Consider the following 19,408-nt stretch of genomic DNA (forward strand, 5'->3'; position numbering starts at 1 on the left):
CCTCATCTTTTAAGATCCAGTTTGCCAGACTTCCTCTGTAAAGCCTTTCCTGATGCTGTGTTACCTGGCTTAATACATCAAGGGGTACTTATTTCATATGTCCTTAGATCAATAGACTTTTCATTTACTCTTGTCTTATCTACAAGTGAGTAGAACATAAATGGTATAAAAGTGTAAAATGGTGCCACAACTATGGAAAAAACTTGACCATTTCTCAAAAACCTAAACACAGAATTATCATATGGCCAAGCAATTCCACTCCTAGGTATTCCTAAGGGAATTGAGAGCTGGGACTTGGGAGGATACTCATATGCCAGTGTTCACCACAGCGTTATTCACAATAGCCAAAAAGTGGGAACAACCCAGGTGTTATAAACAGAGGAAGGGATCAACAAATGTTGGCTCTTCATACAATGGAATATTTTTCTGCCATAAAACTAATGAAGTTTTAATGCATGCTAAAATGGATGAACTTGGAAAACGTGCTAAGTGAAATAAGTCAGACACAAAAGGACAAATATTGGGTTTCCACTTAACTGAGGTACCTCAAACAGGCAAATTCATAAAAACAGCAGATTTGCAGTTATCGGGAACTGGGGGCAGAGGGAAATGGAGAGTTATTGCTTAATAACTTAATAACCTCTATTTGAGGTAATAAAGAGTTTTGGAAATAAATAGTTGTGATGGTTGAACCACAAATTGAATGTAAGTGATGCTACTGTATTGTGCATTTTAAAAATGGTTAGGATGGCAAACTTTGTGTTTTATATATTTATATACGTATAAATAAATTTATATTTTTACCACATTTTTTTTTTAAGATTTTATTTATTTATTTGACAGAGAGAGATCACAAGTAGACGGAGAGGCAGGCAGAGAGAGAGAGGGAAGCAGGCTCCCTGCTGAGCAGAGAGCCCGATACGGGACTCGATCCCAGGACCCTGAGATCATGACCTGAGCCGAAGGCAGCGGCTTAACCCACTGAGCCACCCAGGCGCCCCTTTTTACCACATTTTTAAAAATTAATAATATAATAGGTTTTTATTTTTATTTTTTATTTTTTTTTAAAGACTTTATTTATTTATTTGAGAGAGAGGCAGTGAGAGAGAGCATGAGCGAGGAGAAGGTCAGAGGGAGAAGCAGACTCCCCATGGAGCTGGGAGCCCGATGCGGGACTCGATCCCGGGACTCCAGGATCATGACCTGAGCCGAAGGCCGTCGTCCAACCAACTGAGCCACCCAGGCGTCCCAATATAATAGGTTTTTTTTTTTTTAAAGATTTTATTTATTTATTTGACAGAGAGAGATCACAAGTAGACAGAGAGGCAGGCAGAGAGAGAGAGAGAGAGAGAGGGAAGCAGGCTCCCTGCTGAGCAGAGAGCCCGACGCGGGACTCGATCCCAGGACCCTGAGATCATGACCCGAGCCAAAGGCAGCGGCTTAACCCACTGAGCCACCCAGGCGCCCCCAATATAATAGGTTTTTTAAAAAGATTTTGTTTGTTTGACAGACAGAGATCACAAGTAGGCAGAGAGCAGGCAGAGAGAGATAGGGAAGCAGGCTCCCTGCTGAGCAGAGAGCCCAATGCGGGGCTCAATCGCAGGACCCTGGAATCGTGACCTCATCCAAAGGTAGAAGCTTTAACCCACTGAGCCACCCAGGCACCCCAATATAATAGATTTTTTTAAGTTTAGTTATTTAAGTAATCTCTACATCTAACATGGGGCATGAACCCACAACTTCAACTTCAAGAGTCTTATGCTCTTCTGACTGAGTCAGCCAGGCACCCCAATATTATTATAGATTGTAAACTATTGAATTATACACTTTATTTTTTTAAAGATTTTATTTATTTATTTAATTGACAGAGAGAGAGACAGGGAGAGAGGGAACAGAATTAGGGGAAATGGGAGAGGGAGAAGCAGGCTTCCTGTGGAGCAGGGAACCCGACGCAGGGCTCAATCCCAGGACCCTGGGATCATGACCTGAGCAGAAGGCAGACGCTTAATGACTGAGCACCCAGGTGCCCCCGAATTATACACTTTAAATGAGTGAATTTCTTGACATGTAAATCACATATATTTTGATAAGTCTTTTTAAAAAGACAAACCCAAGATACTACTTCATACCCACTAGAACAGCTAGAATCAAAAAGTCATATAACAACAAGTGTTGGTAAGAATATGGAGAGATTGGAACCTTCATACACTGCTTGTCCAGATATAAGATAGTGCAGCCATTTTGGAAAGCAGTCTGGCAATTCCTCAAATGACTAAACTCAGAGTTACTATATGACCCAGAAATTCCACTCCTAGGTATATCCACAAGAGAAATGAAAAACATACGTCCACACAGAAACTGGTACACTAGTGTTAATAGCAGCATTGTTTGTAATAGCCATTTTTTGTAATAGACCTTTGGATACAACCCCAAATGTCCATCAGCAGGTGAATGGATAAACAAAATGAGATATATCTATGCAATGAAATATTATTTGGCCATAAAAATGAAGGAAGTACTGATAGATTCCATAATATGGATGCTTGAAAACATGCTAAAGGAAAGAAGCCAGTCACAAAAGACCACATACTACATGATTTCACTCCTATGAAGTCCAGAAAAAGGAAATCTTTAGAAACAGAGGATAGATTAAGCAACCAATGTTACTTAAGTCTAGGGGGAGCAAAGAAAGGAGGGATGGGGGTAAGAGCTACAAAAATGGGATTTCTGGGGCGCCTGGGTGGCTCAGTCGTTAAGTGTCTGCCTTCGGCTCAGGTTCTGATCCCAGAGTCCTGGGAATGAGTCCCGTTTTGGGCTCCTAGCTCAGCAGGGAGCCTCCTTATCCCTCTCCCATTCCCCCCACTTGTATCTTTTGGCTGTCTCTCTCTCTGTCAAATAAATAAAACCTTAAAAAAAAAAAAAGAATGGGATTTCTTTTTGACATGATAAAAATGTTCTAAAATTGACTTGGTGCTGGCTGTATATATCTGTGAATATACTAAAACCACTGAATTTATGATATATAAAGTTTATCTCAATAAAATTGTTTAAAAAATAGTCCTTGATAACCTAAAATTTTACAAAGGAAAATGAAGTAACACTTCAGTACAAAGTATATTACAGATGTCTATCACTGACCATATCCACTGTGTGCATATCCAATATGCACATCAGCCTTTCTAGGAAGAATGGTTTACAATTTTTTTGTTTTCATAGGAAGTGCCCGAAAACTGGAGTTAAGGATAAGACTGTTCTGTAGGAACGTCCTGCTTGATCATTGGATACATCGGAGTGATTCTGCTTTTTGGTTGACACGTATATTAAAACCATGGCCAATGGTAAATCAGGCAAGATTATTATATATCATCTTCGGACCAGTATCTCCTCAAGATGGTGAGCATCCATTTTTTTAGGGATGTATGTTTCAAAAATGTTAATTACTTCTACTTTAGGAAGCATATCTTTTTATACCTCCTTAGTTTCCTTATTCCTAATGATTAAACTGTGTTTCATGATTTCACAGATATATACTACATTAGCTTATGCATAGCTTAAGCTTCAAGATTACAGGCCATTACCAAATATATTCCTGTCATCTCTGGTGTACCTAAAAATCACTACTTTTCATTTCTAAACATTACCTTACCTCAAGATTATGTTTCTGCTGGAAGGGAATAATACTATCTGTAAAACACAGTAGAAGTTAAATTGATGTTCTATCTAATTTGGGGTGCATAATATGATTATGCACATTTATTTGCCTTTTTAATTAAGTTTGGCTTAGATTAATGTTAAAATTAGCATGCAGTTCTTTGGCTCACATTACCTATATCAGGAGGTAACCAGTTTAAAGTAGCAGCAGGAAGCCAACCTGGGATTAAATTTTATGTGTAATTCACAAGGAGAATTGCTCATAGGTAAAGATTCAAAAATTGACTGGATTACTGTGTTTTGATATATTTAATGTTTGGAAGACACTCAAGTACAGCATGCTCTCTTTTTGAAGGATATCAGATTTCATTTGATTTTAGTAAGATTACATTAATTGTTTATTATAACTTTTTTGAAGATTTTATTTATTTATTTGACAGAGAGAGAGAAGGCACAAGCAGGGGAAATGGGAGAGGGAGAAGCAGAGTCCCCGCTGAGCAAAGAGCCTGATCATGACCTGAGCCGAAGGCAGACACACTTAACCTACTGAGCCACCCAGGCGTCCCATTATAATTTTTGTTATAGGAGTAGCATTATCTTTGAACTAGAAGCACTATTTTCTTGGTGAAACTACCTTTTCTTTACTTCATGTAGCAATTGTTGCTAAACTTCGTCACATCAGTCAGAGACGTTCACACTTATACTGTTGTCAGAGTTGACTTTTCATTATGAAAGTAGCATATATAAGCAATGGGATTCTGTAATGCCATCCAATTTCCTTTTTAAACAATCCATGAATCTTTATCACAAAGCCAACTATTCTGTCATAGCCTAGTTTTTGTTTCAATTATCCAGGACAGGTGGTTTGGCAGAAAATGATAGAAGGACCTACAGATGAATCCAGTCTGAAAGGTTTGGCTGATGCTATTAAATTACTGTATGACACAGGCACCAAAGAGTGGACAGCAGATGATGTTATCAGTCTTGTAGATGAACTATCAGGTAAACGTACATATTTGCCACACAGAGTAGTAGAAATGTATTCTTAGAATACAATTATAAAATTGTAAGGATAATCCTACAGGTAACAAATGAATTGCCTATTCGAAATCAATAAATGTTCTAAAATATTTGAAGAATTTGGTATATGTTTGAAGAGAATGCATATAATCAATTTCCTTTTCTCCAATTGCCAATAAATATATATTTATTATTATTTCAAAGTTTCATAATTTAATCAGCTCAGTTATTCCCATTTTGCAAATTCCAAATTCTCACAATCTCCTAGGTTGTGTAAGAAGAGAGCCCTCTCCTATTGGCTCAAAAGGAAAACAGTTTTTTCTATTCCTGCAGAATCCTTTAGATTCTAAAGGCTATAAGTTTTCTTTGCTTACACAGAATTAGATCACCTTGCCTTTTGATCTGTGTGTGGGGGAAATGCTTTGACTACATTGCTAGGACATTTGTAAAAGCCACTATAACTTGGCAATAATCTCTGTTTCTGGTTGAATGCAGTAATTGCAAAACTACAGCATTTTTTTTTCTATGCTTTTCCCTTGGCTCTAGTTGTATTTCCAAAAAGGTAATATAATATTGCATGTATTTAATGATGTTTACTAGAGCTATTATGTAATTTCTCACTAAATAACTGTTCTTCCTCTAATAAAAGTGGTTCCCCGTGAGTGGCTCCTGGAGAATAATGCACGTCTCCTAATCCTAAGTGGAAACAACATCTGTTTCACTTTCATGGCGAGTAAAGCTGTGAATGGACGGGCCATTGAACTGGCAAAGCTGATAGTCTTTTTGGCTTTGGTAAGTAAAAAACAAGCTTTTCTCTAGCAAGTCATTTAACATTATAGTTGACTTACCAGGGAGCTGCTTGAAGGAACTGAAATATGTTCAGAACATTTTGAATGAATAAGTACTTAAGCATCTTTTTTTTTTTTTAAGATTTTATTTATTTATGTGAGAGAGAGAATGAGAGAGAAAGCATGAGAAGGGAGAAGGTCAGAGGGAGAAGCGGACTCCCCATAGAGCTGGGAGCCCTATGGGGGCTCGGGACTCGATCCCGGGACTCCGAGATCATGACTTGAGCTGAAGGCAGCCGCTCAACCAACTGAGCCACCCAGCCGCCCTTAAACATCTATTTTATGTATATTTAAATTTGAAAAAATATATATAATATATTTGGAATTATTCCTTATATTAATCTCACCCCACTTAATGTCCATATTTTCATTATACAGCTCTGCCTGAGTTATATTCTTTTTTAAAGATTCCATTTAAAAACAGCTTTTAGGGGCACCTGGGTGGCTCAGTGGGTTAAACCTCTGCCTTCAGCTCAGGTCATGATCTCACAGTCATGGGATCGAGCCCCACATCGGGCTTTTTGCTCGGCAGGGAGCCTGCTTCCCTCTCTCTCTCTCTCTGCCTGTCTCTCTGCCTACTTGTGATTTCTGTCTGTCAGATAAATAAATAAAATTTTTTTAAAAAGCTATAAAAAATAAAACAAAAACAGCTTTTATGATTTGCTTCAAAATAATCATTGGGGAGCAGGAGAGGATGTGAAAGTAAATGGTAGTAGAGAGGAGACAAGATTGGTAATTGCTGAAGCTAGGGAATGGATATTGGGGGTTCACTATGCTACTATCTCCACTTTTTGTATAGTTAAAATGTTTTTCAAAATAAAACATTAGGGGTGCTTGAGTGGCTCAGTCGGTTAAGCAGCTGCCTTCAGCTTGGGTCATGATCCTGCGGTCCTGGGATCGAGCCCTGCACTGGGCTCCCTGCTCATCAGGGAGTCTGCTTCTCTCTCTCCCTCTGTCTCCCAGCTTGTGCTCTCACTCTCTCTGTGTCAAATAAATAAATAAAATCTTTTTTAAAAGAAAAAAAAAAACACATTAAAGGGGGCCCCCTGGGTGGCTCAGCCGGTTGAGTATCCAACACTTGATTTTGGCTCATGTCAGGATCTCAGGGTCATGAGATCGAGCCCAGCATCAGGATTCACACTGGATGTGGAGCCTGTTTAAGATTTTCTCTTTCCTTCTCCCTCTGCCTTGCCCTCCACGCCGCTCTCTCTCTCTCTCAAAAACAAACAAACAAACATTAGATATATTTAATATTCATTCATTTAAACACATTGAGTGTTTTACTGTGGGCCTAACACTGTGTGAGATTCTAAGAGTATGGAAATTAATGGAACAAATCTCCGACCAAAAGCTGCTTAAGGTCTTTTTTTTTTAAAGATTTTATTTATTTATTTATTTGACAGACAGAGATCACAAGTAGGCAGAGAGGCAGGCAGAGAGAGAGAGGGGAGGAAGCAGGCTCCCTGCTGAGCAGAGAGCCTGACCTGGGATCATGACCTGAACCGAAGGCAGAGGCTTTAACCCCCTGAGCCACCCAGGTGCCCTCCTTAAGGTCTTTTGAGATCTATCAAGATATATATAAATAAATTCAGTGTGATAAGTACAAATATATGTGTGTTAAAAAGATACAAACAGATGTAGCAGAGGGGAGCCAATACTGGGTGAATATAGCACAGACAAGGCTTCCCCAGCCCCAGCAGAAATAGGTTTTTAAAAATGAATGGGAGGAGTTTAGTTTGCAGGGAGATGAGGGGTGGGTGTGTGTGTGCAAATTATTCTAATGTGCACCTGCATACGTTACATAGAAATCTCACTTATTTGCCTACGGTCACAGATGCCACCCCAGCCAGTGCTTCAGAAGCACTAGAATAGTCTTCCAGGTGACTGTTGTGAGGAATGAGTGATGTAATGCATTTCCTATGGAATAGATACAAGAATCTTTACCAAAGCAACAGCTTAAAACATGAATAAAACCTCTGTGGCTTTTCTTAAAATGCAAAACTAAAGAAAGCTATCAAATTAACTACATTCACAGTGTAAATATTTATTTTAGTAATTAAGCAGATTGCCTCTGAGAGAGAGAGAGAGAGATGGAACTGCATGTGTTTGCAGGACTGTAAGCCGCTCAGTATTATTTCAGGAGTAGAATCTGCAGAGGAGGAGGAGGTGAGGAAGGGTGGTAAGAAGGGAGAGGCTAGGTAAGGAAGGCTTTGCCAGCCATTCTGCGGGTCTTGAACACATCCTCTAATAGGGAGCTGCTGAAACGTTTTAGGAAGGTGAGAGCCATGGTAAGTTTTAAGCGTTTGGAAGCTTACTTTGGCGGCACCGTAGCAAGTCACCTTTATTGACTCCCTAGAAAACCTCTGATAAACACCTCAGCGCTGATATTCATTTTCTCTAAGTGGCCTCAGTTTTGTCTTCTCTTCATCTTCAACTACTACTAGTGTTCTTTTTTTTTTTAAGATTTTATTTATTTATTTGACAGACAGATCACAAGCAGGCAGAGAGGCAGGCAGAGAGAGAGGAGGAAGCAGGCTCCCTGCTGAGCAGAGAGCAGGATGCAGGACTCGATCCCAGGACCCTGGGATCATGACCTGAGCTGAAGGCAGAGGCTTTAACCCACTGAGCCCCCCAGGCACCCCGACTACTAGTGTTCTTAAACCATTTTATGTGTGGGGTAAATCGTCTCCCAGAAGAGGCTGAGAGCTTTTTGACATTCAGGACTAGGTGACTTATTTGTTTCATAGTGCCTGGAACAGTGCCTTACACATAATACATAGTCAACAAATCTTTCCTGTTAAGTTTACATTATAACTAAATGTTGCACTACTATATATGGTTTATTTATTTATATATATGGTTTTTTTTCATAATGTATATTATTTGGCTATGTGAATTAAATTGGCCATTTAGAATGTTAGTAAATAAACCTTTTTCCTTTTGGCCAGCTTTAACTATTAACATGTAATCTTTAAATATTTTTATCCTTGGGGTGCCTGGGTGGCTCAGTGGGCTAAAGCCTCTGCCTTCAGCTCAGGTCATGATCTCGGGGTCCTGGGATCGAGTCCCACATCAGGCTCCCTGCTCAGCGGGGAGCCTGCTTCCTCCTCTCTCTCTCTCTGCCTGCCTTTCTGCCTGCTTGTGATTTCTGTCAAATAAATAAATAAAATATTAATAAATAAATAAATATTTCTATCTTTTATTTTTAAAAGATCTTATTTATTTATTTGTGAGAGAGAGTGAGCAAGAGAGAGGAGAGAGAGAGCATGAGCAGTGGGAGAGGCAGAGGGAGAGGGAGAAGCAGATTCCCTGCTGAGCAGAGAGCCCAGACATAGGGCTCCAACCAAGGATCCTGGGATCGTGACCCAAGCCAAAGGCAGATGCCCAACAGACTGAGCCAACTAGGTGTCCCTTAAATATTTTATCTTTTAAGTAATGGATAAATATTCTGTACAACTCTCAAGGTGGAGAATTGATAAGATCATAGTTCTCTTGCCTATTAAAATTGCCTGTTTGTCATCCTTACTAGATTCCTGGAAAATAGAGGCCCTGTCTTTATGGCTTAACCATTGTATCTCCAGCTCTTAGCATCTGCTCAATAAATAATAACTGCATGAATGAATGAGCAGAAGTCTTATTTTTGGTATGTTTAACAATTATTTATAATGTTAGTTCTCACCTTAATGAATAATATGCTGTGATAATCTTGGACAAAGCTTTTATTTACATCACACTTTTTTCCACTAAAATTGTACCATTTGAAAGGAAAGGAAAATCAAATGTAGGAGCATTTCCCACTTACAAACTCAATATGATGTCATGTGTAATAAATTATATAAAGTCATAAACCATCATTGTCAATACCATTTTCAAATTCCAGTGTTTTCTTCACATGAAGCTTTACCATTACTCTTTTTATATCGAAATCAGGTTTGTGAGAAAGAACTATACTGCATGGATTGGGCAGTTAAAATGATGCAAAAAGTCTGTAAAGTCTTTAGCACTCCCATGGAAAGAAATAACTTCCTGCAGAGTGTGGCGAATGCATTCGCATGTGTTATAATGGAAATGCTTCAGTCGATTATGTCCGGTGAGTGAGTGTGCTTGTAGACAGTGCACAGGTGTGACTACAATGCATTCTAGTCTCCACTTGAAACAGCGAATTCCATGTAGACTTTCATTTGTAAACCAAGAATAGAATAAGCATTTTTTGTTTATTTTTCCACAAGATATATTTAGCTCTTGGTTTTGCTACTTTTTAAATCTTGCATGGATTTTAATGGAAAACCTAAAGTTGAGGAGTCTGTTCTGAAAGGAGCTAGTTCCAGTTTTGCACAGCAAAACATTCACTTGCTCACTTCCCAACCATCCTAATCATCATAATAATGCCCTATATTGTTTAGTTTCAACACATACGATTATATAGTTCTATTAAGTAGCTAACATGATAATCACCCCTATTTTACAGATGAGAAACTAAGGCTTAGAGAAATTACTTGACTTGCCCAAGGTCATAGAGTTAGAGGCAGTAAAGCATGGAGCAGCATCCTTTTCTTCTGACTCCTTATTCAGTGCTCTTATACAGTTCCCTGACTTAGTAAAGATCACTGACTAGTCCTCTGTTACCTATTATTAGGGAAAATTGGAACATCTTATTCCAAATAAATCATTTATTTAAAAATTTAACTGTCATTTTCTTTTCCCTACTATCCATTCCTGTGTGTGGCATACAGGAGACCGTGACGAAGATGACAGAAGCTTTCTGAATTTGTTCCATCTTGTGCATGCTCAGGCAAACTTCCATAAGGAGGTCTTGTATTTGACCATGAATACTCTTTCTACCTAAATACTCAGGAAGTCTTGCATTTCGAGAATACCTCACCGAAGAAACAATCAGAAGAGTGCTACTGTTCCACACTCAAAGAATAACATCCATGGGACTTTTTATGACCTAAGTAACCTAAAAACTTAAGAAGAAAAATTTAGAAGCAACTGCTTGTACCATTATTAATATAAAAATTACAGGCAAACCCAAGAGTGTATTGAGATTTCTCCAGAAAACAAGCTGTGCCTTTCCAGATTTTGGTAAACCTAACGCCCAACTACATAGAGCATTAGTGCCCAGTTGGGGGCCAACCTGTATGTATTGGATGTTGGAAGCAAGGGAAAATTCTATTTTGTAAGTAGAGGTGACTCAAATTCATTAAGTGGCTTCTATATGTTCACTTTGCTTAGGTCGTGTAGACATAACCTAGTATGCTTTATAAAGAACTGTAATATGATGCTTTGGAATGTGCAGATAGAAATCACATTTTTTACCACCTTATGGCATAGAACATATTTCGTTGATGTTTTACGTGAACTAACAGATCAAAAACTAAAGGAAGTGTGTGTATATATATATTCATACGTATATACATATGTCTGTATATTTCTATACACACACACACACACACACACACACACACACACATTTCCTTCTTTAAGACAAAAGTCTATAAATAGAGAAAAGTATATGTTGTCTTAATACAATTAAGTCATCTTTTATTCCTTCCTGGAGATTAGAGTAAAATGTTGCAAATAAGGGAGAATATAAAATGAAAGAAAGTACCCATTCTGCTGCCAGAACAATCTTCACAAATAATTTGCACTTCTTCCTAAAGCTTTCCTCTCTCTCTTCAAGAGTGGGGTTTGAGGGAACCTGGAAGCAGTGTGCATGGGGAGGGCAGCCCTGAGAGAGTGGGGTTTCACTCCAGCAAATGCATTCCAAAGATGCTCCAGGACTATTTCAGTCTGACTAGCATTTACCCACCACTTTTACTATTAAAATAGAAACGAACACTGTCTCATGGGGTTGAAATCATGCTGGGGCCCTCGTGGATCTCCCATTTTCTTCTCCTTGGGTTTGACCATTTTATTTCTGCTGAAGATATACTCATTCCTACTGGACTTCTTAGAGGATGGCTTTCTTTTTCTAAGCCTTTGACTTAACTCACCTCTGCATCTGAGGAAGGAAAGGAACACTAGAAAATACGGAAATTACCCACAGGAGTGGGGTGTAAATTGTGTAATTTGTGGAAAATTCTCAAATTTGGCAAGAGTTTAATAAGATAGAGGAAGAGTGAAAATTTGGGGAAAAATATAAATTGTGATAAAAGATTTTACTATATTTCAGTAACAAAGGCACTTACCTTCATTTTTGAAATATTGGAAGTTAACTACCTTTCTGTGATGAATCGTCCAACTATAATTTCATCAATGGCAGAAATTTTTTTCTCCAGAGTTTAGTATTTGCATATTCATGCAGAAACAAAGTTCTTGCTTTTCTCCTGGTTTCATTTTCTTCCTCTCATTTTAAGAATTCACCCACAACTAAATTATAAGGATTAAAAATTGGCAAAGACCAGAATACAAAATAATACCTTGATTTTTAGCATTTTCTTCCCCCCCTCACTCTTTTTCCTGTACATGCTCTGGAAAGCCTAATCCATATATTTATCAAAACACTGGTGATTCCAAATCGACAGTATACCCATTAGATTATTTGGGGCAGGGAAAGAAGAGTAGAGGAAAAAGTAAAAATTTTAATATATACTGAATATTTTTAGTATTTTACTCAATAGATATTTTCATTCTCTTAGAGAAAGAAATTTGGCTTTGTGAAGTTTCCTTGAATTATCCAAGTCCCCACAGTGGTTTTCGAAAGAAGCATGGTTTAACTTTACATGTTTTTGACCCAGGTTTTAAATCTGTACACTTGACCTGACGTGACTGCTACTATAAAATTTTTTTACACGTATTATTATATTATCCTGGATAATTGTGAGATTATTATGTCACCCTCCTCCAAAATTTGGACTATAAAAAAATCGAATTCATCTTTGGGTACAGTAGATAAATGATATTGTCTCACTACCAATAAAAAGTAAACTGACTTTATTCAGTTATCAATAGATAAAAACACTGAAACCAAACTTGCAATTTCCTCAATTTAGCAGCCTGGTTTTTTTGTTTTGTTTTTGTTTTTGTTTTCCAAATGGAGTCAGGAATAAAGTGTGATATCAAATGTTTAATTAGGAGATTAATTTGCAAAAGTGCATGTTGTTGTCACTGGTGTCAATGTTTGACAGAATAGACACTCATAGTACCACCAAACAAGGAGTATTAGCAAAACACATAGCCTGAAATTACTAAGAACTTGTCCACTTATGACTAACTTTAGAACAGTCGTAACATAACAATGTGAGCTGCTAACAGATCAGATAATTTATCCTATATCTTTTCCTAAATTAGAAGATGGACCTGAAAAAAAAAAAAAGAAGATGGACCTGGTTGTCTAGCTCTTTTATTCCTTTTAAAAGTGATTCCCTCAATCTCCTTTCAGTTGAAGCTGATTTTTACCTCTCTTAGAAAGCGAGCCCATGGCTACATCATTATATTTATCATACTGTTGTTTCTAGACACATACACACCATACTAATAAACTGAGGACACTTCTTTTCTTAGAAACTAATTTAAAGTTTATATCTTGTGATAAATACTCTATGCCTTAAGAAACCATGGAACATCTATCCTTAACACTTTTTTTTTTTTTTTTTTTATAATTCCTTCTCATGCCCTTCTGATCCCTCAACTTTTTTATCATATTCACAATGCAGGCCGTAAATTACTGTATTGGGGAAGCAGCTTAATCATTCCAGAAGTTCAAGTGGTTGCTTATCAGGCTGCTCTCCACAGCATGAAAAATAGACACCTGACTTCACACTTTCTCTGTCCTTTGATGACTTAGTTCATGCTTCCCGTTCTTCCAACAAGAACAAAGATTTTTATTGCCAGGATAGTCATCCACCTTAAGTGGAGATTAGAGCAAGCCCACCCTGAGGTGTGCAAGGAAAGATGCAACTGGAAGAACCATCTTATATTAATAAAAACAAACCTTTATCTCTTTGTGTGATTATTACTTGAGAGTCAATCTCTTTAAGTGAATAGGACAGTACTCAATTATATGATTACAGATTTCTTTTCAGTTCTACTAGCAGGTAGCAGTGAAACCTGTAGGAAATCAGGTCATGGACATATGATCCTTGGTTTATTGAAACATCACTAAGATAAGAAAGATGACCCAAAAGACATCTGTATTTGATAGTCTTCTCTAAATTAAAATAAAAAGTGATGAAGTACCAAGAACACAGTTTTTTTTCATCAAGAGAGCAAATATAATTCCAGAATATTCTTCAAGTAAACAGAGACCAAAAAAAAAAAATAATAATAAGTTTAGCCCTCAAAAGGCTTTCTTACAGATATGTATAAAATTGAAAAATATGTATTGTTATTTTTAAAGTATTTATGGCAAAATGTCTTTGATACCTTAATATTTGCTAAATTTTATTTAATTTGTTATTTATTCATATTAATAAAATTTAAATTAGAAACATTCTGACTTGTATAGTGTTTGTTATTATGCCAGTCATTGAGTATAATTCCTTTATTTCTTATGGAGGAAATTTTTTTTTTAAGATTTTTTAAAACTTATTTATTTCACAGACAGAGATCACAAGTAGGTAGAGAGGCAGGCAGAGAGAGGGAAGGAAGCAGGCTCCCTGCTAAGCAGAGAGCCCAGGGCTGAATCCTACGACCCTGGGATCATGACCTGACTGAAGATAGAGGCTTTAACCCACTGAGCCACCTAGGGGCCCCAGGAACTTATTTTTATTTAAGCTGTTAGTTGTAGCTCTACCATGATCAAAACACAAAACATCCTAATATAATGTTGCAGGTAGCCATATATCTATGTTTATTTATGCTTAGTATTACAGTACATAAGTTAATTAGTTAAATAATTTCATTTACTAGCAACAACTCATAAATTGAACAATAATCTATAAGTAGAACAGTGTTTTGTACTATTCTCCTATTTAATTCAGAGACCAAATTCCCAAGCAATTAATGTTCCAAATACTACAATTACCATTGTTTAACATCAGTTTCAAAAAACAAAGTGTGTAAGTAAGTATTGTGGATTACCTGCAATTTCCCATGATCACAAGCTCTCTTTTTCTAAGAAAAAAGAAGTTCTTAAATATGTCTAAAGGTATCCACCTTTGCATCTTTGAATTCATAATGGAAGTGTGCCAATAGTTTTTTCTGTTTCCTCTTTTAAATGATTTTGGTTTTTTGTTTAAAATAGATGGGACAAAACTAACTTAGAATAGGTCATTCTAGGTTTAGCAAAATTTGGAGTGTCATAATGCCAAGTCATGTAATTTACAATTTTCCACTTCAACTATGCTAAGTCTTTTCTTAAAGGAAATTCCTTTTTTTGAGTAATTTAAAATTAAAATGATACTTTTAGGGGATTTGAAGTCTGAATAATGCTAATTTTAAGCCCTTTAAAAGCAAACACATTTTCTAAAATTTAATAAATCATGTCATGCCAAGTTGCAAACTCAGAAAGTTTGGATTTGATTCTGTATACCCAGAACAATGAGTCTTAGGTGGCTCAAAACTTAGTAACATTTATCTTTCCATTATTTATTTATTTATTTTTAAAGATTTTATTTGTTTATTTGACAGAGAGAGATCACAAGTAGACAGAGAGGCAGGCAGAGAGAGAGAGAGAGAGAGGGAAGCAGGCTCCCCGCCGAGCAGAGAGCCTGATGCGGGACTCGATCCCAGGACCCTGAGATCATGACCTGAGCTGAAGGCAGCGGCTTAACCCACTGAGCCACCCAGGCGCCCAATCTTTCCATTATTTAAACGTTTCCCAAAATATATCCTCTTTCTCCTGAAATAAAATACGTCACTTCCCCATAAAAATCTCTATTTCTTGTCGGGAAAGCAGGAATTAATGTAATGCCACATTAATTTTTTCTAAGTAACCTACAATTATTCAGAGATGTTTTTATTGCATTGATGTGGGCCAAGTACAATATCTACTTTATAGTACAGGATTGCCATATGACAAATTCGTAAAATTTATACAACTTCATATTACAGAAGTAACTTTCTTCCGTGTTTTATTATGTATGAGAATGCTAATATACACCAGTATACAAATAGTTTAAATGTGAAATTTAAAAAAAGTATCAAAATGATGAACACCATAAAACTCTGTTATAAACTGGCATATTATAGCATGGATATGGGCACAAAGTCCTAAAATTTCTTCCAAAACATAATCACTTACTTTTTTAAACCATAATATTTCACAAGTAATATGGGCACTCTTTCTATGTCCTTTCATTACATGCAATACCAGTGATATGTATCAATGGGGTATAACTGAAACTGCCTGCTTGTTTTCACTGAATGTTTGTTTAGTGGTTTCAGCTATGCATGTGTACAGGCTGAAGAGCCTTGACCTCATAAAAGTCTTCAGAGCGAACTTGGTTAGAGACTAAACCTTGAAGATCCGTACTACTATAATTAACTGTGTTACTTGGACCCCTCCAAGACACTGACATTCGCCTTGAAGTAGAGAAAATTTTAGTTTGAAACACGAAGTTATGCCAAAAAGTCAGAGGAATGTTTTAGTGTCATGTCAAGGACTCCCCAGATAACTGGAGATCATCCCTGAATATATATATATATATATTTTTTTTTTAAAGATTTTATTTATTTATTTGACAGACAGAGATCACAAGTAGGCAGAGAGGCATGCAGAAAGAGGGGGAAGCAGACTCCCCACTGAGCAGAGAGCCTGATGCGGGGCTGGATCCCAGGATCTGGAGATCATGAGCAGAAGGAAGAGGGTCAACCCACTGAGCCACCCAGGTGCCCCATCCCTGAATATATTAATGTTCAGACCCATGCCTCCTACATCAGTGTAGCGTTTGTCAAATCGCCTCTTGCTGTTACATACCACCACATAGCATTGTTTTTGTTAATATCCCCTAAACAACTTAGGCAAATTGTCACTGCCAATTCCAAATGTTTGGAATAAGTAAATACTGTCATTTTCTCCTGGCAGTGTGGTTGGTGGTGCCAAAAAAAAAAAAAAAAAAAAGTTTTGCAGTTGAGTTTTTATTATAAAATGTCATGTGGAGAGAGCAGAAAAGCGAACTACTGGTAAACTGTTAAAAGTTTGTTCCATAAGAATTCTGCTCTCACAGGTGTGGTTTCCAATGATAATGCATCCTAGAATTGTAGAATTTTAAATGGAAAGGGAAATTTCAAAATTAAAACTAAGTTAAAATTTAATAAATAATAGCATAATAAATAAGTAACAATTTTCTAGTCCAACTCTTTCATTTGTCAGAATAAACAGAAGCCCTGAAAGTTAAGTGACTTATTGAAGGTCATTCATTACCAAGACAATGCTTGTAGAGCAGTGTTTTTCCTTGGCCAGAATTTTAAAATGCAAGTTTCCATTTTAATTGGATCATATGTTGTAGTGCCTCCATTTTACTTTTTTTTTAAGACATGGAAATTGAATACAATATCATAAATCAAAACTCTTAAGTTAATCTTTCTCCTTGTTTATTTGTAAGCTAGAAAGGAAAATCAAACGTAGAACAATTATGATGGACTTTTCAAGGGAACAGGAACCACAGATTTGGGGCCCACATCTACTCTGGATTCCAAAATATATGGTTCCTTCAACCCTAATCAGACCCCCTCAAAAAAAAAAAAAAATATATATATATATATGTATATGTTGAAAGTTTTGTGGTTTTTTTTTCCCCAGATGAGGAACATTTGACAATATAAAAGACATTTATTTGGGAGTAAGAGACAGATTCCCCCTCCCCAATAACAAATAAGATGAGGTATAGCTACCCTATTTCAACAATTTATAATTCAGCCAGTCACAAAGAATGAGGACTATATATATAACCATTTCTCTCTTGAAATGAGAAGCTGGGCCACAAATGGTATGGAGTGGGAAAAAAAATATGATAAATCTTAAAAATTCAAATGACAATTTCCTTCTTGCTGGGGAGCAAGACAAGGGCCACCACACAAGCTCACACTGCGGTCTGTAAAGACAGTGTCAAAGTGACTACTTCAGAGATGAAGATAGACGATGTGCTCTTGAACTTACAAGGGGCCCCCTGCCTTCGAGAGGGAAAGGAAAGAACATATTTTAGCATCATCTGTTGCATTTACACCTAAAGAAAGGCTGTCACGATGAGTATCTGAGCAGTTCTCCATGGTAACTTTAATGAGTCTACATTTCAGCTCGGTGTCCTCAACACCCTCTATCCACAGCTCAAACGCACACAACATCTGCCAGGCGTGCCCACGAATTCCTGAGGTCCCCGCGGAGGGCCTCTGCCTCGGAGCTCAAAAAGCCCCTTGCTCGACAGTGGTTAACCATATCCGGAAGGCTCTGGAAGAGGTCTGCCGGGTAGCAGGACCGGTGCTGCTGCTAAGAGGCCTCTGGTTGGACTGGAAACCAGGAGCTGCAGGAAACCCAGAAACGGGGCTCAGATGGGAATACCCAGGACTCTCTCAACAATCCCGTATTGGCTACGGATGAACAAATGAATGCGTTCCTCTCTCCTCGACACCAAACCCCACAGCTGGGAACGAATGGACGTCTTCCCCCAGACCCCACGCCCAAGAACATTTCATTAGCTACTTCATCTTCCGGTGAAAATGAGTCACTAATTAATTAACGCAACTATGAGAGCTTAATTGCAAACCACTCTGCCGACATATAAAGATGTGTTTTACCTTTAATTACCAAGGGGGATGGGGTGGGAACAACAGACAACTTCAAGTCCGAGCACCTACTAGGAGATAATAGTACCCCCCCGCACCCCCCTCCCAACCCATTCTCTCTAAAAATGCTTTGCATTGTGGGTTTTATGTTTCATTGTAAAAGCTCATTATTTTAAATTAGGTCTCAAAGAAAGAAGTTGGCATTTCTTATTCTTTGCAGAGTGGTCTGAGAAAGGCTATAGGAATGCATCGGAGGGGGGAAAATAGGATAACAAGATCTCTTTCAATTTTGTTTTTGAATCAATACCCGGAATAACGACCAGAAGCAAATATCCACCGGTGCGTCAGCAAAGCAGGATGCTCGGGCGGTCAGCTTCATCCTGAGCTGGGTTCAGAGGGCTCCCCGCCGCAGCTGCAGGCCCCTAGAGCAGATAGATAATGTAGGACAGAATGACCAGGCCTATGATGGCAAAGAACATCAGGATGAAAATATCCAGCATTATGGAGTCCTTGGCTGGGGAAGCCTCAGGATTCCGGGCAAACGTGAGCTGTGAGCACGGAGTTTGCAGCCCGGGGAGAGAAATGGCTCCCTCTTCCCTCCACGGCTCCGTCTTTTCCCTTCCCCCTCCCAGGGCCGGAGACTAAGGGATGCTGCCGCTCCATCAGCAGCCCCCCCCCCCCCCCCCCCGGAAAACCAACTCCCCGCCGCCCCCCAGCCAACCAATCACGAAGCCCGGCAGCGGGTAACCAAGGCACTGCTCGATTTAGAGCCGGCAGAAGCGAAGAGGCTCAATTTCTCCCCAGGAACCCAATCCCAGCCCTTCGTATCTAAATGGAGCCGGCATGATAAGGACGGAGGAGGAGATCTGATCTCTATCCGGATCCCCCAGGAATGAATCCTCCTGGCTGCTTTCCTTCTGCCTTTGTCCTCTAACACGTTGGTGGCCAATTATCTCGGGAAAATAATGGCTGGACGTCGGGTGGGCCATGGGCGGGTTATAAAGGTCGCGGTGTGAAGGGACATAGACAGGGGTCTGGTGGGAGTCCCAGTTGGCCTCTCTGGGGTTGGAATCCTTTACCGCACACCGGTTTTAAGTTCAGCCTCCTTACAAGTCTTGTACAGATGAGGCTCAGAGCCGGTCAGGAATTTGCCTGATGTTTCACTGGAAGTGGGGGGGGGGGAGGGTTGGTGGTCCAAGATGGCAAAGGAGGCTTACACACTC

At 38.5% G+C, this 19,408-nt stretch overlaps 1 protein-coding gene across 5 annotated transcripts in view; it reads left to right on the forward strand.

Annotated features, from left to right (window-relative positions):
- The window catches only part of FBXO47 (F-box protein 47), a 28,109-nt gene extending 15,290 nt beyond the window's left edge, over positions 1-12,819 (forward strand). For 4 of the 5 annotated variants that reach the window (XM_047708826.1, XM_047708829.1, XM_047708827.1 and 1 more), the window contains exons 7-11: positions 3,217-3,393; positions 4,507-4,653; positions 5,321-5,463; positions 9,450-9,609; positions 10,253-12,819. In XM_047708826.1, the coding sequence (XP_047564782.1) occupies positions 3,217-3,393; positions 4,507-4,653; positions 5,321-5,463; positions 9,450-9,609; positions 10,253-10,365 (740 nt within the window). In that variant the 3' untranslated portion in view covers positions 10,366-12,819. The remainder of the gene's footprint in view (positions 1-3,216; positions 3,394-4,506; positions 4,654-5,320; positions 5,464-9,449; positions 9,610-10,252) is intronic. The other variant, XM_047708830.1, reaches the window with a different exon arrangement.
- Positions 12,820-19,408: the final 6,589 nt, after the last annotated feature.

This window comes from Lutra lutra, chromosome 16 (genome assembly GCF_902655055.1).
Source record: "Lutra lutra chromosome 16, mLutLut1.2, whole genome shotgun sequence".
Lineage (NCBI taxonomy): Eukaryota > Metazoa > Chordata > Mammalia > Carnivora > Mustelidae > Lutra > Lutra lutra.